Here is a 22362-nt window from a genome sequence, read left to right as displayed (position 1 = left end):
AGGTCTAAGAGGTAAAATATGAAACAAAAGGTAGTATTCTTAAAATAACCATTGTGTTACATTATACTTTAAGAGCCTTGAAGAGAAACATGCTTTAGACAGGTTAAGATAACATAGGCAGATTGACCTCATATGTAAATTTAGATTGCTTTTTAAGAAGGCAAAAGATCTAGTAGCTTTAGTAGAGTCAGGCATAATTTAGGTGATCATTTGATAACACTGAATAGAACTTTAAAAAGTAGAGTACAACTTAGGTGCATTTGACACATCCAAACACTTCATGGCCTGTATGCTTAAAATAAGACTTGAAGGTAACACCGTATCTGTGGCTGACTGCCAATCTATGTTAGTTCTTCCTAACTACATCTGTTTTTCAGCAGAGGAGTAAGCAGTACAGTTCCAATTCCATCCAGACCTGCATTCCAGCAATTTTTTTTTTTTTTGTCAAATTCAGCTGATTATCTGTTGGCAACTTTAGATAGGTGAGAGAAAAGCCTTGTTAGAAAAGTTCTTTCCAAATGTTCGCATAACTGCTAATCAAAAGAACAGAAAGATACAAAATAAGTCTCCCTTATTTTGTCCATGGAAGTGACCAAATTTGAAATCAATTACTAAATAAATAGAATTCCAGTATAATTATGTACCAAGACAAATACGGTTAATATTCGTGAAAAGCTAATAATTACAATCTAAGTAACTTCAATATCTCAAAGATGCTTAGGAAGTTTAGAGTAATTTTTATGTACTTTTTTCTTAACTATTTATTGTAATTTGCTTTTTATACCTGAAATTAACCCAACTCTAAACACAGGATATGAGTAAATGAATTCTTTCTCAATAGTGGAAATTATTTTCTCCATAGTTAAAATACACCAAATTTATATACTCAGATTGCTTTAGATAGGCACATTTGTGTTTGGTAAGTATATTGTCAATGTCAGTGCAAATAATTACTAGGTCCAAAACAAAGAATGACACAGATCTACATACAATGGCCCATTGTCTCTAATGAGGACATTACTGGGATCTTGCATGTATTTGTTCATAAAAATTCTTTTTTAAAATAAGGGATAGATGGGAAAGAATTTAGTGGGGAAAACTTTAGCCTAAATTAAAACTGATCTGAGTTATTTTGACACTTAAAAACTGAGAAAAGGGGCAGGCCTGATTTACACTGGGTGCTAAGAAAAACCAGGATCAGATTAAATATTTGGGGTGAATCAGAAAACTATTCACCCAAGTTATTATTTAATACACTTGTTCTCAATCCTGACTATGCATCAAATCCCAAACACACGGATTCCAAGACTCTAAAGTTGGGATCCAGGCACCTGTTTTAAAAAGCTCTAAAGATTAATGTAGTAGACATTGTGGTTGCCCACTTTTTTCCCCCCTTCTTACCAGAATCCTGACAACTATCCATTCTGCCCTCAGGTGCCTCAGAGGACAAGTTTTCTACTTGCAGCTCCAGGGAACCAGACTGGCTTACGGGTCATTTCAGGATGGGTTTAGTCATTTTAGATCAGTAAGACCCAAGGATTGGTGGTAAATTTGGGGAAAGCTTATATCAAGAGAGGGCTGCTGGAATACAGCCCGACTCCTCTGCTGCATGTAAATGAAGGTGTCGCACATGGCCTGGACTGCTATTGGCAATCATTCCATGAAGGTAGCCAGCCTCGGGATGATGCCAATGCTGCAGTGAGAACAGGAGGAAAAACCCAAGTGATTCTTAACACTACTGAATCACTGGACCAAAAATACTGAAGCCCGCCCTAGCTGGTTTGGCTTAGTAGATAGAGCAGTGGCCTGTGGACCGTCCTAGGTTCGATTCCAATCAAGGGCATATACTGTATTTTTCCGTGTGTAAGGTGCCCCTCATTTTTCAACCCAAATTTAAGAAAATCAGTATTTTAGACATTTTGCTGGTTTTCTTCTTAAGGCCTTCTTTTTTGTATCTTAAGTTGTTCCTGTATTCTCCACTGTATGATCATATACTCAGTGGGAGGAGGTCCAAATTGTCTCTGCAGCTCTATTTCCATGCTCTTTTGCATAGCTGATTACATTCAGTTTGAATTTTGCAGAAGACAATCGCTTACTGGTATTTATCTTTTTATTTTTTAACTTCTTTATGGGCTCAGAAAGCTCTGGTCCCTGTTGCATCTGTGGATTCTCCACTTCCACCTCCAATTACAGCATCAGTTAATGTAACAATAAGCTCGTGATTGGAGGAAGCCTATTTGACAAGGCATGGGCAGCTACACACTCACAGGGCTCCTTCCTCAGCTGACTTCCGTGTACAAGATGCCCAGTTTTTCAGTCTAACAGTTTTAGAAAAAAATGGCATCTTCTAGGCAGAAAAGTAGGGTACCTAGGTTGCAGGCTGTATCCCTGGCCCTGGTCAGGAAGCATGCAGGAGGCAACCAATCCATGTCTTTTAAATTGGTATTTTTTTGTCTCTCCCCTTCCCTTCTCTCTAAAAATCAACGGTAAATTTGCTCGGGTGAGGATTAACTACAAAAAAAATCAAAGCCCAGTGTATCAGTACATTTTGTCATTTTAAGTTAAAATTTTAGTTATTTGAATCTGAAAGCAAGAGGCATCCCATAACAGCATTCTTTGAACGGTAACGATCTGTATAAAAACCATACAAACACTCCTTTGTACTTATTTAATATGCAAATCTGAAATTGATTTACCTTCCCTCTTTTAATAACAAATCTAAAATATAATTTTTCTTGTTATATTTTTCTAATATTTGAGCTGAACTGAATTTAAAGTTTATATTCATTGCATTCATTTCATCATTTACTCAAAGTTTTTGCTATAGGCTTTGTCTTGAATGTGTAAGACCATTCGCCGTGCATAGAAGTCCCTGTATTCCTCTGGTAATTCAGCCAGTGTTTTTAAGGCTCTGTCCAAAATCTGTGCAGCTCTTGATGCTGCTGTGAGATCTTTGTTTCCATAGGTATCTGTTTTATCATAGCATTCAGACGGAAGGTGTTTCCAAAAGACATTCACTCCCACTCCAAACTCTTCAGAAATTACATTATGGAACCATAAAGCTGAAGAAAAAATTTTAAAAAGTTAAAAATAAAACCTACAGTTAAAAAAACACACCACCAAAATGTCAGTGAAATATCACAAATTGCATATAACCAATGTAAGAAATAATTCTTGTAACCAGACCCCTTCGTTAGCACACTCCCAGCCTTTAACAGAATCATTTTAACGTTTATGAATTGCCAACCAATTTAAAGTGTCAATAGCACAAACCTACATTTAAAATCTTTTCAAATAGCAATTTTTCCTTTTTAACTTGAAAGACATAATAAAGTTTATTTGCTTTACAAATCTGTAATTTGGAGCTGTATTTTGTGTTATTTGTTTACACTTCCTGAGTCCCACAACCACATCAAAAGTATGTTTTGTACACAGAACATTTCAATTATTTGAGGAGTATATTTGACCTTTTCTGACTTAGCCCAACACTTTTGTTCTCAAAGACTTCCTATTCAAGCTGCGTTTTGCTTTATAACTTGCTGACCACCCGGGGAGCAGTGCGAAAAGAAGGCAGGCCCCAGCCAGGCCGGATTGGCCCTGTTCGCTGGCCAGACCTAGGGACCCTAACTGTGCATGATTTCATGCACTGGCCCCCTAATAATTATAGATGTTAATGACATCACTGGTTAGCAGCAACAACTAATGCCTACTCATAAATTAAGTAATACATCCAAACTGTAGAAAATAATACACACAAGATATCACAGGTGTTAAAGATTATAACATTTTGATATTTAATAAAATCTCTAATCTATTTTGGCTTTGAAATACATTTACCATTTCTTGATAAATACTTAAATGACAGTTCTAAAATACATAAATATTTTTAAAATGATTAAAAAGAACAACCAGATGGAATCTTTCCCCAGATATAAGTCATCTTCCTTGATGTCATTTAATAAAGTATAATATATTTATAAGCTGCCTTCAAAAAATAAGATTTAATTTTATAAGAATTTGCCTAAGCATACTTTAAAACACACACAAATGTGTATAAAAATCATCTTGCAGCTGGAACCGGTTTGGCTCAGTGGTAGAGCGTCGGTCTGCAGACTGAAAGGTCCCAGGTTCGATTCCAGTCAAGGGCATGTACATTGGTTGCGGGCACATCCCCGGTAGGCGGTGTGCAAGAGGCAGCTGGTCGATGTTTCTCTCTCATCGACATTTCTGGCTCTCTATCTCTCTCCCTTCCTCTCTGTAAAAAATCAATAAAATATATATTTTTTAAAAATCATCTTGCATAAGCCAGCATAGATATAAAAAATATATTTTTGGACTAAAAAAATCATATAATGGGTAATCAATAGAGTACAGATTTTATAAATAGTAAATTAATGAGGTCCAGAAATCTTACCAGGAATGAATAATACATCTCCAGCATTAAGGGAACATTCATATCTTCTAGCCTTGGAAAACAGTGGATATTTAGCTAAGTCTGGGTCATCTATATTCAGTACTTCTGATTTAGTACCTGAAATGTTCCAAAAAAAGGATAATACATATTGAGCAAAGTTAGCCTTTTTGTAAAAGTAATTACAAATATAAATTTGAAAATTATTCTTTTCTGTATAATGACTTTCTATACCCAAACTGTGAAAACAATTACTATTCTTCTGAAACCTAATACATTATCCAGTGACTCATCCCTTATGTATGACCACTGCCATTCATGTAATACTACTAAGAAAATGTACAACTCTCATTCTTCATATAGCTTATCATTACATGTATACACATACACAATACATTTTAATTAGGAAGAAACCCTAAAATGTTTTCCTATGAGAACAGAGATTTCTCAAAAAAGAGGAATGAATAAACCAATCTTTAAAAACTAAAAAAATACCTGATAAATATAAATACTGGGCATCTCGAGGACTGAACAGTACAACACGCTTTTTTCCTGTCACTTGTATTAAGAAATTATCCATTACCTGGAAAGCAGTAAGAACTTATGAATAAACAGAATCTAAAATTCACAAACAAAACCAATGGCATTTCAAACAGTGAACTATAAGTCCTATCCTTTAAAAAGATTTGGCTCACATTATGTAAAATCTTAAGAATAATGTTCTAATGTAACAATGACACATTTGTAATCAAAACACCACTGTTCATTTACTAGTATTAAAATATTTCTGTAGCACTGCCTTAAAATGGAAAGGACTGGCAAGCCATTAGGAAATCTGAAGTGCAAATTATTTGCCCTTGCCTCACCACTATGGCAGTGAGGGTAGTTACACCTATTTGAGGCTCCCCTTGTTGGTTTTATTACTTATCTGTCCAGGAATGCTATAAGGCAGTATTCAACAACCCGTTAACAGCACTTAGAAATATCAGGTGTTGGAAAAGTACAAGGTACTGAGGCAACCACTACTCTTTCAATAACTTAACATATGGCCATAATTTGTTTACAGCAGCAGTTGCCAACTGGAGGTCCGAGGACACTGGTGGTTAATGAGTCTGGAAGGTTGGTGATCGCTGGTTTAAGGAAACATGTGGAGCAGCAGTCACCAGCCAATGGTACATGAGGTCCGAAAGGTTGACAACTGCTGGTTTATAGGCATCTTAATTTTAGATTATTTCTATATGACTATATAACCTTGTAAATTTTCTTGGCATACTATTACTGGAGTAATCATGACTCATGTGTATGCAAGGGTGCATTTTGTTTGTAGAGATTGTGAAAAATGTTAAAAGCCAGAGCTACATAATTTTCAACTAAGGAATTAAAATAAGTACAAACAAGATGTATTCATTATTATTTACATACTAGAGGCCCCCTGCACAAATTTGTGCACAGGTGGTGTTCCTCAGCCTGGCTGACGATTGGGGCCATTTGGCTATCCCTCTCACAATCTGGGACTGCTGGATCCTAACTGCTCACCTTCCTGCCTGCCTGATTGCACCTAACCACTCTGCCTGCCTGCCTGATAGCCCCTAAGCCCTCTGCTGGCCTGCCTGATTGTCCCTAACCACCTTTGCATGTCTGATTACCCCTAAGTGCTCCCCTGCTGGCCTGATTGCCCCCAACTGCTCTTCCCTGCTGGCCTGATCACCCCTAACTGCTGTCCCCTGCCGGCCTGATCATCCCCAATGGCCCTCCCCTGCAGGCCTGGTCACCCCTAATGTTGTTCCCTGCCAGTCTGATCTCTCCCCTTATAGCCCTCCCCTACTGGCCTGATCTCTACCCCAACTGCCCTCCCCTGCTGGCCTGATCTCACCCCCAACTGCCCTCTCCTTCCAGCCTGATCGCCCCTAATTGCGTCTGCCCCAACCACCATACCTTTGTCCAGAAGGAAGTCAGATGTTCAGAAGATGGCCAGTCAACCCAGTCTAATTAGCATATTACCCTTTTATTAGTATAGACAGATTATATAGGATTGTTTTTTTAGCAGAAGATGCTCTTGGCAGACAAAAACACATAATCCCTATATCTGGACTGATAGCCAGCCACATGCACTATATTGCTAACCCAGTTATTAAAAAATTGAACCTTTTTCTTACTCTGTTAGAGTAGTTAGGCCTCTGGCCTGGGCCAGAGACTAACGAGCTTGCTATGCCTGCCTTGCCCCACTCAACCCCCGCTGGCCTGCCCGCCTGCCCGCCAGCCCGCCAGCCTTGCTTTGATAGGAGCTTGTGGGCTGCGGGGAAGGCACCTAGAGGTGGTCCATGCACTTCCTGGTGATTGTTCGTCCCTGGTTGTTTAGGTTTTGATGGTCCCTGCCTTTTTATAATGTACAATATATAGGTCATTTCTACCTAAGCATTTTTCCTTTTACCATTAACCCATATATAAACCTTAACTATGTAATAACCGAAGGGTGTCCCAAAAAAATGTATACACACTTTAACAGCTGATAATTTTAAAAATGAACTGTATGTTAATAAACATTGACTTTATAATCATTCACAGTCTGTATACCAGTCTGTATATTTGAAAATAATCTGTATGTTAATAAACACTGACTTTATAACCACTCAAAGTATGTATAAATTTTGGGGGGACATCCTGTATAGTACTATTATTCTTTGACTTATTTTTAATTTAAGGAAAGCTTTATGATATTCCATAACTCAATATAAAATGGATACTACTTAAAAATAAAAATATAATCCGAGAATTCAGTTAAAATGTATTTGAGTTATCACATTATTTTCTCATCATATCATTTATGTAAAGCCTTTAAAAAACAATATGCTAGGATTTTGTCTGTCTCAATTATAAAGTTATTATGTTAAAATCCTCTCAAGAGATCTTCAGCTGAATTATATAAAACATACTTATAAAAATTAATATAATTGGTACTCAGAACTTTAAAAAAAAATAATTCCTTTTCTTTATAAACATATTAGGTATTGCTTTAGCTTCTTAAATTTCTCCACTTAACACCAAATCATACACAATACCAGATTTTTAAAGTTTGTAAAATATTTCTATCCATTAAGCAAATAAAATTATAATACCACTAGAGGTCTGGTGCATGAAATTCATGCATGGGAGGGGGTCTCCTTAGCCCAGCCTGCACCCTCTCCAATCCGGGACCTGTTGGGGGATGTCCTACTGCTGGCTTAGGCCCGATCCAGGGATTGGGCCTAAACCGGCAGTACATCCCTCTCACAATCCTGGACCACTGGCTCCTAATCACTTACCTGCCTTCCTGCCTAGTTGCCCCTGCCACCTCCCCGCTGGCCTTGTTGCCCCATGCAGCCTGTTCAGTCGTCCCTCACTAACAGCCCTGCCAGCCTGGTCATAGGCAGCCATCTTATGAGGGTGTGAGGGTTAATTTACATATTACCTCTTTACTATATAGGGTAGCATAAATTATTAAAATCAATAATCTACACATCTTGCTACTCGACACCTGACATTCTCAGGAAATATATTCTTAAGACCTTCTGATGATTGAAAATGGCTGTCCATAAACTTCTTACTCATACCATAATCTTATCAGTTTTTCTACTTCCACCATTTTCCTTCTCAGCTGGTGGCCATTTCTCACGTGTTAACAAAACAAAAACACCTAATAAAACTTTATATATGACTAGAGGACTGGTGCACAGATTCATGTACATTGAAAGGAAATTAATTAGAAGTTGGCTGGCAGGGAGGAATGACGGGGAGAGACAGGCCGGACATGCCCTGGAGCTAACCTCCCACAGTCCCTCCCTGGCTGGCTGCACTTGGGGCAGTGCCAGGGCTCGAAGGGAGTCTACAGAGTAAGCGGGGTCCCCCCAGCAATTGGGGTCCCTCGGCCTGGCCTGCGGGGATCATGCTGAAACCGGCAGTCCAACATCCCCAAAGGAGTCCGGGAGTGCAAGGGCACTCTGCAAAGTTGCTGTCACTAGGCGGCTCCTGCATTGTGTCTGCCCCTGATGGTCAGTGCACATCATAGGCACCGGCCGGTCAACTGGTCACTTTTATATATAAAGTTGATGAGCCAAGAACAAGACCACTGAGAATGCAAATGTGATAAACTAGGCTTTGGTGTTAGCTAACAACTTCCAAAAACTTGCAAAGCACAAGTTTTCAACCTCATGTTTAGCAAATTACATATCAAAGATATTTAGGATAGCCCACAGAGCTAACACTGTGACTGTTAAATCTATCAATGCTAAACATCTATAACAGCATACATCATAGTGGGTCCAAAGTTGTAATCCTGGTGAGCTAATGCGAAAAACACTGGAAAAGAACTGCTCCTCTTTGAAGAATTTTGGAAACTTAATATCTCCTTCCAATAAAGGAAACTGCTTTCTGATATCTGCAACATCCTGCATTGAGAGGAACAAAATAAGAATTTTAGTAAAACAACATTGGCACAATGCTTATTTTATCTAAGACTGCCATCAGAACCCACGATATAAAAGAGAAATGGAGTGAAACTCTGCTCACTGCTTTAAAATACTAGGACATGACTATAGCCACCAATTAAGTAATACACACAGTGTAACAAGGCTGCAGATTTAACAGTTTAGCTTAATATGCTTCATTTATAGATAGGTTCTTCCTACTTTAAGCAAGATTCATACAGTTGTATCTAATGTTAAGTATTTTAATGTTAGGAGTCATCAACTTGATTGTTGTCAACTATGTAAACCTGCGGTCTAACTGAGGAAGGAGAAGGAAGGTTCTGACTTAATCGTTTTAGGGATGCTCTTTACATAGCACTACAGCCATATAAATTAGACTCTGAATGCATGTCAAAGCTTAGTGAGCTATTCAGAATTTTTATAATTATTTAAGATTCTATTTTATTAGGTGAATTGCAATCTGTAAAATATACAGTAGAAAGAATTTCTTAATTGTGTACAGATTACCAGCAGATGACTTTAAACACTAAGATTCTATGGTCCTACTTTAAAAATTAAGTAATCAACTTTTAATAATCATACTTATTCAAATCATTAATAATGAAAAAGGATCAAACAGATCATATGACAGGCGGCAAGTATAAAAATTACAGTGCCAGTTTTTATATACATACACATCCATTTAAGCTTGAAACCATTGTTTCACATTCAGAATTCTTACCTTTCTAGGGTCTTCTCCAAGTGACCTTAAGTAGTACTTTTCATCCTTAAACATCCCAAAGAAAAATAACATCAATACTCTCTTAGAAATATTACAGAGTAAAAATGAAAGGAAACAAAAATCTAACCCAGTGAAGTCATTTTCCATAAAGTTACGTTTTCTTACCCTTTCTACTAATGCTCTCTGGTGGCCATAGGAAGAAAAATCTTTACATGCTGCTTGTAATAATGATTGAATCCACAAAATATAAGTAAAAGAAATTCTAAAAGCAATATACACGTACCACATCTAAAGCCGCGTTGTTCAATTTAGACTTCATTCTCCAAATTATTTAGACTCAACAATGTCTTAAGACTTAAAAGAATTCCCATTTGGACAACACATATGATCTCAAGGTATTGCTGGAGTGCCAACAAAAAAGTTCTTTAATATAATACAAATGTGCAATAGGGGATAAATAAAATATACTTTTAATAATTTTTTAAAATTTTGAATTGTATTTTATGAAGCTAAGCCTATCCCTGATCATATAAATTCTCAAGCCAAATTCTTAAGAGTCAGCTCATGTATGTGAATTAGAAATGTCACTTTACAGCAGTAAATTTGATACAATACAAAAAGTCACCAATTGTACTGCACCGAGTAGCTATAATAAGGAATTGTTTGCATTAGAAAACATTTCTGTTGCCTGCATTTCCTATGAGAATTAGATAACTGAGATATACTGGGTCAAGCACAGGGGCATTCTGCCGTTTTTATACCTACAATGACTGTTAGTAACACAAACTTCATTTACTTCATTAAACTTTATTTACTTTTATAAATGTACTGGAGGCCTGATGCATAAAATTCGTTTAAGGGGCTCGGCCCTTGCAACCCTAGCTTCGTCCAGAAGGACATCCGGTCTAATTAGCATATTACACTTTTATTATTATAGATGATCAGAAATTTAAACTTTCAGGTTCATTGTTTTTATATTTTTAGATAGTACCATTCAAGTAAATTCTATGATTTTATTACTAACTAGCAGGTTTCAAAATATGTTTTTCAAAAGTCTAAGAGTTTTCTACCAGTTCTAATATTTCAGAATTTAAATAAATTCATGTGGCAGATACAGAGACTGATGTATCAGAACCCCCTTCTAGAAAGAGTGTGGCTGACTTACAGCTGCCAGCTGTTAGCTCCTTCAGGTCCACCTCACTTTCCGAACCAACATCCTGCTCTTCTTGGAGTTCCCCCAACTAATGACTGAGCACAACGGTAAAAGCCGAGACACTGCTACCCAACAAGGACTCCTCTAACAGCCTTGCTCAAGAATTCCATGATATTTAAACTGAATTAAAGGCGGACTATGGTGTAAATAAGTAGGCTTTTTCTGAATAAATGTTAAAGCAAATTTCTAAAACAATCACACTGATAGTAACTAATTATAAAATAAAATAGTTCTCCATTAGCATTTGAACTTGGTATATCAAACCAAAGCATTTTCAATGGAAGTAATATTAATAGCTAATAGCTAACATTTAGTAGTAGTTTCTAGTCAGCACTGTGCTAATAATTACTCTATGTATTAGATTTAGTGAATTGTGCTGTTATGATTCATATTTTATAGCTGAGTACACTGAGGCACAGAAAAATAATTTGGCCAATAATGCGACCTAATAAATAGTAGAACTAATATCTATGGCATATACAACCAAGTTGTAAGAGTGGCTATTAGAGAATGATACAGCTCTTGTATATAAAATATTCTGTTATAGAAAATTTATTTAGTATATAAACATGTTTTCTAAAGAAAATGTTAGAACCAATTACCTCAGAAATAAAGAATTCTTTATGCTTTTCTTCAGCTGCCCTCTGAACCAACTTGTCAAAAGGTAAAGTTCTGAAACACAAAAGAATCCTTGGACTTAATAATAAATCAATTAATAATATTCTAATCATTATATATTATAGGGATTTGTTAAAGTTGGATATGACCTGTTTTACAATATCCATAATTTTTATTATAACCTATTATGTGGAATTCTACATTTTCAAAATTCATTTAGTATTGTGCTTATTTGACCTAGGTTGTCTGATATTCCTATTTCAAAAATTAAAGATTTTTAAATCTATGGTACAGACAGATCCTTCTCATATGCCAATAACCTCCTATTCCTAGTTTATGTTAGAAAAATGTTCCTATGGTGTTTGGTTACCTTTGGAAATATACACTTTCAAGCTCTTGTGATGATGTGCAACTACGAATAATGCTCCTTTGGAAGAGACTAAGCAAAGGCTTGATGTAGGTCAAGGGCTCCCCACCCTCTTCCTTCCCACCTTACCCTCCCACCTCCCCACCCCTACCCCCCGCCGACTAATCTTCCTGCACAGAACACAGAAGCTTGTAACACTACTCTCATCCTCTTGAACCACGCTCTATCATTTTAAGCTTCTGAGGAATATCTCAAGAATTCCAGTTAAGTGACAATGTTTTATTCTTCAATATTTCTACCAAACGCTTGGCTTCTTCCACCTGGTTGAAAAGGCTGAACATTGTAAAAGCAAAGTGTGTTTCCTTTACCTCACATTCTTGAGCCTCGAATTATTTTTTCTCTATGTCCCATCCTATCCCTTCAAGAATCAAAAGTACTGCCCCTACAGAAAGATGATCTCTTATCAGTCACATTAAGACAATCTAGTCCTCAAAAGCATCCACGTCAAAAGCCTCTCTCCTCCTCCAGCAATGAACTCCAGCCTCCAAACCTCTGGTTAAAAGTTATAATCTTTTCACTTTTACTTCCCCCTGAAATCTGTACTGGCAAGATGGGCAGAAAGAGTTGGGCCTACTTTTTCCTAGCAAAGTTTTCCTACAAACACACTGGCTAAGATAAATGTGGAATGTCAACTGTGACATTGGACTCTCTGGAAAATAAACATCATTAACTGCAGGCTGAAAAACACTTATCTTTTCAGCACTTTCTCCCACTTTCTTGACTTAACGAAAGTCCTTAGACTTGGGAAGACTCATGACAATTAAATTCAATTCATGGCCTACTAAAAACCAAAACTAGCCCTGACAGGTTTGGCTCAATGGATAGAGCATTGGCCTGGGGACTGAAGGGTCCCAAGCTTGATTTCAGTCAAGGGCATGTACACTGGTTGCCGGCACATCCCCAGTAGGGGGTGTGCAGGAAGCAACTGATCAATGTTTCTCTCTCATCAATGTTTCTAACTCTCTATCCCCTTCCTTCCTCTCTGTAAAAAAGAAAAAAAATCAATTTAAAAAAATAAAAACCAAAACTATAATGGTGAATATTCAAAGGATAAAAAAGCTGAGAAATGCTTTGGCAAGCTGTTTATATGAGCTGGAAAACTGAGAAAGGAATGGATCTGGACATTAGAAGCTGTTTAACTCATCTCTACTCTGGAAGAAACAGCTAACTCTCTTTAAAAGTCAGGCTGTTGTGAACTACACATGTTTTTAATAGACTGAATTTGTTGGGAACTGCACATGCTCAGAATATGAAAGTTGTTTGTTTTTTAATGTAACATTTTTAACAAAATTCATGGGATTAAACAGTATATCAAAACAATGAGATTACGGTATTTAAAGCTTTCAAATTTAGAAACCCAGCAGCTTTTAACTATTTGCTTCTAAGAGATAGTAAAACATAAAATTACAACCATGAGGAAGAAAATTAAGATTATTTTTTAAAAAGTGAAAATTAAGTATAATTTTTTTGAAGTTTCCTGAGTTGATGAAAGTTTATACCAAAATAGCAACTACTTGCCCTACATTTCTGGGGAAGGTAGAAAAACAATAGACTTATACTTATCAAAAAACAGTATTATTTAGAAAAATTTCCAAAACTGGGGCATTAAAAATCAAAATAGATCATGATAGGCAACTTTATAATTTATTACTCTAGGTAATAATTACAATGTGGTAGGATCAATTAATTAATGAAGCATTCAGATGTGACCTCTCCAGTTATGGCAATTCTCTGTTCCCTCCGTGGTTCCAGAAGGCATTAGGTATACACCCTGTGCAAGAAATGATGTTTGGAAATGTCTTTATATAATTATGTAAACTCAGAATTCTTGTCTTTTAAAAGCCATTCTTTAAAAATTAGTAAGCTATTCCATGATTATATCAAGCTCGCCAAAGATGATGTGCCATGTGGATTTTGTATACATATTTTAAAGGCTTAAAACAAGTTATTTGTGTCCCGAGAGTAAACCTGAGAAGAAAATACCTATACACAAAGTTCTTACTAATGAAGTCCATCTGGGCAACGGCGGCAACGTGAATCTTCACTTCTCTCCCCCCTCCAATCTTACTCAGGTAATCCACCGTCCATTTGCTTGTGCATGTGCCCAAGTCAATTCCTTCCAACACTACAGGTTTTCTCTACAAAGGGGAAAAGTACAAAAAAAAAACAACAAACAAAACTCAACAATATATCAGGAGTTGTATTTGACAATAGAGAAATAAAAAGAAATGATTCTTTATCCCAAGATGCTCAAACTCAAACCTTTTGACAATTCACGCTGTAACTAAAATAGGAACAGGACCCATCCAATACACTTACGGTAGACCCAGGTTTTAACCTTAGGAGAACAGACAGAACAGTGACATCATGAATAGCTAAGATATAAAAAAAAAAAAAAAAAATCTAAATCATCTAAATATTATTTAAAGCGTTTTCAGGGGTGATACTTATGACTAAATGATTAAAATGGGTATTCATAGTCAAATATGTTTGTAACTTTTTATTTTGATAGCATTTCAAACGTACGGAAAAGTATGAACTGCCATCCCATATACCATCTACTCTGGTTCACCATTTGCTCTCATTCTCACTAACTGGGTCTAGAGAACAAGATGATGATTCTCTGAACTACTCAGGGTAAGCTGCTGCTATCATGCTCCTTTATCTCTAAAAACCTGAGTATGTTTTCCTGAGAACAAAGCTATTATATTTTTTTCCCTTAGTTTTCTTTAAAGAACGAAGGTTCGAATGATACACAGAAGAGATTCCGATATTTGAATTAGAACCCGAGACCAAGACCAGCAGAAGCTTCCCGAGGGAATTCCCATGGATCCCCTTTGGCTCAGGACAGCGAACACATTGCTCCCTGAAATCCAGTAACCCGGGTGGACGGACAGGCGCCAGCCACGCCAATAGGGGAGGGAGCCTGGAACCCCCTACAATGTAAGGAACCCAAAGGAGGACGACAAGGAGGGCGGGTGATGATGGCGGAGAACGCTCCCTCCGTTGCCATGGCAACTGCAGGCGGCTTCCGAGCGGGGCTCCCCCAGGCCGCGCTCCGCGGCGAGGGCAGCTTCCTTTAGGGAAACGTTCCTCGCTCGCAGCTCTCCCCGCCACGCTGCTCCCAGGGAACGAGGAGCCGTTCTCTCCGGAAGGGATGGATGAGCCGGCCGGCATCCCCAGGCGCCCACACTCCCGGGGCCGCCCAGCCCTTTAAGACGCCCGCCGCCCTCTCCCCGGTCCCTCTGAGGCTGGGAGCCAGCGGAGAGGCAGGGACGGCCTCACCTGTGGGTACAGGTGCTGCAGGAAGTGCTCCTGCGAGACCCCCTCCAGCCGGGGGACCGGGAGGCGCTGCCCGGCCATGACCGCTCTGGTCGGTCCTCTTCCGAGTCTCGGGGACTAGGCCCACACACGTTGTTCCGCCCGGAAACTCGACCCCGCGAGAAAAGGCCCCGCGAGAAAAGGCCCGCGAGGCCGCGGAGCTCGCGAGAGCGGCGGGTCCCCGGCGCGGCTGCGGCCCCTGCGGGGAGTGTGCGGGAGGGGGGTTCGGGGAGGCGGCGGGCTGCCCCGCGGTGCAGCAGAGGGCCAGCTCCCCGCGCCAGTCGCTCCCAGGAGCCCCGTTGAGGGGGTGGTTTCCCGCCGGAGGGCTTTCGCTGCGGCACCCTCAGGCGCAGGGGTGAAAGGTCACAAGATGGCGCTGGCGGCTCGCCTTTGGCCCCGCTGGCTTTTGGCTGGGTCCCTGCCCGGAGGAGCCGCCAGGCTCCGGTCCCCCGGCCGAGCCGCGGGAAGGCCGCCCTGGGCTGGACTCTGCTGCCTGTGCCGCCGCCACCTGGGCTGGGCCGCGGCCCCGTGTCCGCCGGCGCCGTGGGCCGCGGCGCTGCCCGCCCGGGACCCCCGGCGGCGCCCCCTGCTCAGCTCCGCGGCGCCCCCCGCCTGCCCCCGGCGCAGCTACGGCACCGAGGAGCCGCCCCAGCAGCGCCCGAAGACCAAGATGCTCATCCTGGGCTTCTCCAACCCCATCAACTGGGTTCGGACTCGAATTTTCGCCTTCCTCATCTGGGCTTATTTCGACAAAGAGTTCAGCATCAAGGAATTCTCGGAGGGAGCGAAGCAGGTTCGTTTATTTCCCCCAGGTTGACCTGCGCGCCTCCGTGCATTCACTCGGTGCCTTCACCCCGGGCGCGTCCCGGTGTGGAGCAGAGAGGGGTCCCCGGGGAGCTGCTGCCTCTGGTCCCCGAGAGCCTTCGAGGTCCCATTGAGACACGAGGGTGAAGTCCCCCGATTACTCCGTCCACTCTCTACAGGTTTTGAATCAGAAACGGACTCAAAACCCATTTCTGCCCCTTGAAAGGCACGTTGCTTTCTTTTCTGAACGTGATTTTCTGCAAAATGAAAAAGGCAACGACTGGCGCCTAGTCGCTGAATAAGTGAGTCAGTAGGTACAGTTGTTTTGAAAAGTAAATGTTTCTAAAGCGGTGCGATGTCATTTGGGGAGAAAAGAGGAAACTTCCTGCCAGCTACTGCCAGGGCCCCTTTGCCCTTTAGGCCTCTTCCCCTCACTCCCGCCGCGACCCCTCACACTCCTAAGGAACCACCCCAGAGGAGCAGTTTCCCCTGCAGAGACGTGGCTGAGGCAGCTGACAGCTCTGTCCCTCTTCCTGGGTGGCTGACACTATGCCACCTTACCCTCGCCACGTGTGGGTCATCTTGGGTCCTGAGATTTGCAGGTTTTGTGTATACCAGCACATGTATTTTTCTAGGATGAACGTTCATCTGTAACTTCCTCTTGTATCTCTTAGGAACTTTGTCATCACCAAACATTTCAGAACTGTTGTTCAACCGTAGAAGTCCTAGTTTATTTCCCAGGTCATACCTCCTGTACCTGCAAATTATGCCATCCGTGTCATCATTTTACAGTTGGTTGTATTTTGGCATCGATGTATTGCCCCTAACTTATTTCAGATCATTTCATAAAAACAGTCATTTGCATTATTTTTCCGACCTGTCAGTTACAAATTACATGTTTGAATCAGCGACAATATTAACTCCTTCCCCGAGTCAGCTCTTGACTGATTTATGTGTTTGTTAAAAAATTAAAAAGCAATGAGGATTTGATTAATAGCATCCAGTTGTCAGTGGCTGTATTAGCTATTAGCTCCACCCACTCTGCTGTGCATTGATATGTGTGCATGACGTCCCTAAAACTGCCATCAAGTCACATTAATCACATACTGTGTTTCCCCCTACATCTTGGTGCACATTTTAGCCTTTTCTGTGAAAAAGAGGGTAGAGCTGTTTCCTTGAAGACTTCAGGTGAGAAGTTCCTCATCAGACCACTTACAGCAGTTCTGGCTCTAACTCCCCAGATTTAATGCAGATTCCACAGGTTAGGGACTGTTCCCGCAAGACAGCCTCCACTTCAGACACCGACCCTAGTCCTGGCCTCCCATACTTTTAATCTAAATCGGGGGTTCCCACATCGCTCAGTACTTTGCTAAACGGCTCACAGAACTCAGGGAAGCCATCTCTTGCTACTTCCGGTTTATTTGAAAGGAGCCGCCCAATCAAAGACCTCACGGCATTCCGAGACCGGTTTGGCTCAGTGGATAGAGCATCGGCTTGGGGACTGAAGGATCCCGGGTTCGATTCCTGTCAAGGGCATGTACCTTAGTTGCAGGCATATCCCCAGTAGGGGGTGTGCAAGAGGCAGCTGATTGATGACTCTCTCTCATCGATGTTTCTAACTATCTCTCTCTCCCTTCCTCTCTGTACAAAATCAATAAAAATATAAAAAAAAGAAAAAAAGAAAGAAAGACCTCAAGGCAGAGTATGTGGGAAGGGGTGGCGGGTCCATGCCCTCTCCAGGTGCACCCCATTTCCCGCATCTCCGAGGGTCACCCACCCGGAAGCTCCTACTCCTTCCCTTAGGGTTTACGGAGCTTCTATTGCATAGATGTGATGGGTTATGACAGTGGTACCGTCATCTCTCTGACATGCCTGTGCATCCGCTCTCCTCCAGTCTCCAGATTTCAGCTTCGAGGGTACTTCCTGCTGACAGCCCTCCTGGGCCTCCCGGGTGGCTGAGGCGGCTCTCCGTTCTCCCACAGCATCCAGTTCTTACCCGTCATCGTGCTTGCCCTGTCCGTTTACTGCCTTCCTCCTCACTTAAAGATGGGTCGAGGTTTATGCACCGTTTCACTTCTCTCTGCCAGGAATGTGGAGCATTGCAGTTTGCCCTGTCCACTTTAAAATGGGGCATCCTACTTCAAAGTTGAAATCCACTGTAGCAGACTGCAAACTCTATCTTTCCTGCCTCTTTCCCCAGCCTGCTTCCTGGCTTAATGGCTCAGACTGCCACCCAGATGGATGGACCCGCAGTACAGTTTAGATTTCACTGTTTCTCAGCTGCTGTTTATGTTTGACTAAGTGGGAGGTGGGGAGTCATATAACACTCAGAATGTTTGATTACTCCATCATTATTTTAAAAGGAGATACATAGAGGATTTTTTCTCAGGTCCAAGTGTATACACCACGCACTGCCTTTTCCCAGGTCCCGAGAGTGGATACATAGTTAGCAGTCTGCCTACTTACTACTGTGTATGTGGGAAGGCCATATGAGAAAAGAAAAGCCAACCAACTAGGAGGAGTTGTGCCTAGCATTGGTATATTAGTGCTTGACATTGTTTATCACTTTACCATAAAACAGTCTGTCATACTTGGCCATTTAAGTTTGAGCATTGAAATAATCACCACCCTCCCTCCACTATTTTTTTTTAAGGCTTTTGCTCATGTGTCCAAATTGCTATCACAGTGTAAATTTGATCTGCTGGAAGAACTTGTGACTAAAGAGGTAAAGTATACTTTTAATTTTCCTTTAAAAATAAATGTATTATTTCCTTGCATAATACATACAGTACATTATCCTTATATATGCTTAAAAATAGTGTGAGTGCCATCAGCCAAAGCAGTCCCTATATCATTCCTTTTGATAAAAGCATTGAATGACTTGCTGCTAAGGTATAAGTAAGGAAATGTGACCTGTCAATTGTACTTATATAGAATATTCTGTTCTAAGTTACCTAGTTGAATGATTAGATGCTTTTTAGCCTTGCTTTAGAAGCTGAGTAAAGATGGTAGTAAATTTAAAAATAGGAATCGAAAAATTCATCCCATGAACAATTTATTGAGCTTCTTAAAAAGCTTTCGAAAACTTGAGAGGTGAATTACAGTTTGCTTTTTCCAAACTTAGCTGCTGCTTGTGTTGAAAGAAAAGGTAACCTCACTACCTGACAGCCACAAAGATGCCCTGGCTGCTGACATAGAGGAGATCGTGTACACCTCTGCAGGAGACATCTCCATCTACTACGACGACAAAGGTAATGCTGGAGCGTAGGCGGCTTTAGTGACCCACGGTCGTCCAGGTAAACCGAACTCCTCGATGGAAGATCATGACATAGTGGGACTTTGTTGGTACAAATGGATGCTCATGGTTCTTCAGAAAAATACTGTGTCATTCTTTTAAGACCCAGCTCTGGAAGAGCCGAGATATGGTAGTAGCTTCTAAGGCCTTTTGTCTGAACTTGGCCTACCACGACTTAATTCCCAGGGGAGAGCGTTGTCACATTGATGAAAACAGTTTAGGACAAGCTGCTCCCATATCGCAGTTAAAATATCTGTATGTAGATTTTCTAACTCGAAGGAAACAATTGAGAATTTAAAATGACCAGTTATACGTTACGTAGAAGGAGTAAGGAGTAAAAGAAAAAGTAAATAATATCAGCTAAAGATGTCTTGAAAATAAAGTCAACTGTAGAACTCCCAAACAGGGTTTATTTGTAGACAATGGAAAACACTGAAAGGAATGTTAGTAGTTATCTGGTTCACCTTGTCCAATGCATACTCTTTCTTTACAGTGTTTCTGAAAATGTATTGACTTATTTATTCCTGCTACAAATCTTTGCATATGTGTTATGTGCCAGGCACATAGGAGATCTAGCCTTTGCTTATAAACACTTCCCAAGGCAATTCTGATTTGGACTCTTAATAGTTAAAATTTTTTCATTTTTATAAACATGCTAATTTGAAACATTTGTAAAGGTTCTTTAACATGTTTTTCATAAATACTTTTTCTTCCCTAATATTTCAGATTGCATTTCAGCACAGTAGTCACTACCTGATTTTTACACAAGCCATTGTCATAATCACAGGCATAGCCAAGTGAATTAGGGCGGAATAGAAGTCTTTCTTCTTTCTGGCATTTGGGGTTAAGTTAGTAGCAAGAAGTGTTTTCCCCTTTCATTTTTCAACAGATATCTGTTAGAGTTTTAGATAAATAATGCCACAAATTGAAAACTATAGTATACTTAGTAAACAGTACATGCTTAGTAAATAGTAACTGTTAATTATTAATATTACAATGCAAGAAGAGGGCCAAACTGACATTACCCTAAGAAAATAAAAAGGTAGCAATGTAAGAGGTGCAAAATTTGATCTGTAACAACTGTGTAACTACTGCCAATTTCTATTTCATTTTGGATGTATGGATGATAGATTATTATGATTTGTATTTGTGTATGTGTATGTTTTTTCCCTAAGGAAGGAAGTTTGTTAACATCCTGATGTGCTTTTGGTATCTAACCAGTGCCAACATCCCCAGTGAAACTTTAAGCGGAGCGGGTGTGTTCCAGGTTAAGTTGGGGAATCAGAACGTGGAAACTAAGCAACTTCTTAGTGCAAGCTATGAGTAAGTCTGTCGCATGCCATACTACGATAAAAAAACTAACAGAGTTTTAGGAAGAAAGGGTTGAAATTTGACAGGTTATTCATAAAGAGAAAAAGCCATAATGACTACTGGCCATGATGCGGCAATGTTGGAGGTAGGAAAGGCGGTAGTGTTTCTGGATGTAATTGCACAGTGTTTCAGCTGTCCATTGCTGCATTGCAAACCACTCCACAGCGCAGTAGCTTCCAACAGCCCTTGGATTTTGCTGCTGTTTCACGGTCAGGATTTGGAAAGGCTGATCAGTAGGGAGTCTCTGCTTCTCCTGGATCAGCGGGGTGACGGGCTGGAGGACCCGTTTCCGCAATGGCTTTGTCACCGACATGGGCATCGCCTTGGGCTCCTCAGTCTCGCCACATAATGTCGAACTCTCCAAGGCCCTTCTGCTGGCATGGCTTGTGGTGGTCTCAGGCTGGTCACGTGTTTTATGGTGGGTGGGATTCAAGAGGCAGAAGTCAGAAGATGCTAAACCAGTAGAGGGCTATGCCCAGGATGGGACCACATCATTTCCACCGTAGTCCACTGTCAAAGCAGTCACAGGATCTGCACAGGTAAAAGCACCTGGGAGACTACCTCCTTATGGAGCATCTGCAAGGCCACACTGCAGAGGAGCCTATTGGGTGGGAGATAAGGTGATGGCCTTGTTGGAAAATAAGATCTGCGGTAATTGGTCATGACTACCCACTCTCTAGACATTTATTGACCATCTCCAGGTCTCTGGTAGGGGTTCACATGCAAAGTTAAAGGGTTCTTGCCTTAAGGAGCACTGTCTGTCTAGTAGGTTAGCAAATTACTTGAGACACTATTGTGCATTCTTGTGCTAATAACATTTGGAGCAGTGAACAAGTCAATAGAGACATAATTATATATTTAAACACTTATTTAATTAAAATCTGAATTTTCTCTTTGGAGATATCATTTATAATTACTGATCTTTCCTGCTAAGACACAGGGCAGCTCATTAAACACTGTTTATTTTAAAGATTGAGCTAACATATGTAAGCCAGATAACACTAAAGTGCTATATGTTCATCAGCATATTCCAATTTATTCCCCTCATATTAGGCATATGTTATAGCTAGTATTTAATAACAATAAAACCCCAGTTTCTCACAGGATTGGCAGATGTTGGAGTATAGATTCTTCCATTAAAAATACTCACTTTAGTTTAGAATGTACTTCTAATTCTGTAGGGATATTTTTTGTGATTAAATTGGTAAAGTCCTTTATTTACCATTGACCATTAGTTTATTGCTAAAAACTGCCTCTAACACTTGCAGATTAGTTACCTGAGACGATTTGGACTGGTGTTTGCACTTCTTCCCTAGGTTCCAGAGGGAGTTTACACAGGGAGTGAAGCCCAACTGGATCATTGCACGGATTGATCACGCCAAGTTACTAGAATAATCTTTCCTGGAAAAATTGGCGTATTTGAACTTTCAGCAATTGCTGTGAAAAACTAAGGAAGAATATGGATCAGTTGATCTTCACTTGACTTTCGTATTATTCTGCAGTACGCCTTGCAGTATACTGGTATGACACAATAAAGCATTTCTACTGATCGTTGTCACCTTCTGTAAAAGAGGTCCACAGCCCATTGTTGGTGTCACATTCAACTGTCATCTCTAACATTACACGAATGTGTATATATGCACAAACTAATTTTATAGACAATAAAGAAGGTATTGAAAAACTACATATTTCTAACTTAATTCTTAAAATATTTTATT

The 22362-nt window shown here is 40.2% G+C and overlaps 2 protein-coding genes across 9 annotated transcripts; one reads left to right on the top strand and one right to left on the bottom strand.

Annotated features, from left to right (window-relative positions):
• Positions 1-2654: 2654 nt before the first annotated feature.
• On the bottom strand, positions 2655-15293 carry TYW5 (tRNA-yW synthesizing protein 5). 3 transcript variants are annotated; one of them, XM_045575714.1, is made up of 8 exons: positions 15139-15293; positions 13837-13991; positions 11411-11480; positions 9596-9676; positions 8698-8835; positions 4907-4994; positions 4415-4531; positions 2655-3062 (listed from the first exon to the last, which is right to left on the bottom strand). In XM_045575714.1, the coding sequence occupies exons 1-8, from the start codon at positions 15214-15216 to the stop codon at positions 2806-2808; spliced, it is 984 nt and encodes a 327-aa protein (XP_045431670.1). In that variant the 5' UTR covers positions 15217-15293; the 3' UTR covers positions 2655-2805. The 3 variants fall into 3 exon arrangements, with proteins under 3 accessions (XP_045431670.1, XP_036276776.1, XP_036276777.1); XM_036420883.2 differs by having other exon boundaries at positions 9596-9640; positions 15139-15287; XM_036420884.2 differs by lacking the exon at positions 9596-9676 and having other exon boundaries at positions 15139-15292.
• A 113-nt stretch (positions 15294-15406) lies between these two features.
• Positions 15407-22325, top strand: MAIP1 (matrix AAA peptidase interacting protein 1). Of its 6 annotated transcripts, none has more exons than XR_004984833.2 (5): positions 15407-15967; positions 18632-18703; positions 19103-19229; positions 20495-20596; positions 21961-22325. XR_004984833.2 is itself a non-coding variant. In XM_036420885.2 (5 exons), the coding sequence occupies exons 1-5, from the start codon at positions 15545-15547 to the stop codon at positions 22037-22039; spliced, it is 849 nt and encodes a 282-aa protein (XP_036276778.1). In that variant the 5' UTR covers positions 15410-15544; the 3' UTR covers positions 22040-22325. The 6 variants fall into 6 exon arrangements, 4 of the variants coding, with proteins under 4 accessions (XP_036276780.1, XP_036276782.1, XP_036276781.1 ...); XR_006740556.1 differs by having other exon boundaries at positions 19103-19274; positions 21961-22049; XM_036420885.2 differs by having other exon boundaries at positions 15410-15967; positions 20449-20596.
• Positions 22326-22362: the final 37 nt, after the last annotated feature.

The sequence above is a fragment of the Pipistrellus kuhlii genome, unplaced genomic scaffold, assembly GCF_014108245.1.
Source record: "Pipistrellus kuhlii isolate mPipKuh1 unplaced genomic scaffold, mPipKuh1.p scaffold_m20_p_7, whole genome shotgun sequence".
Lineage (NCBI taxonomy): Eukaryota > Metazoa > Chordata > Mammalia > Chiroptera > Vespertilionidae > Pipistrellus > Pipistrellus kuhlii.
This window is presented reverse-complemented; position numbering and strand designations above follow the sequence as displayed.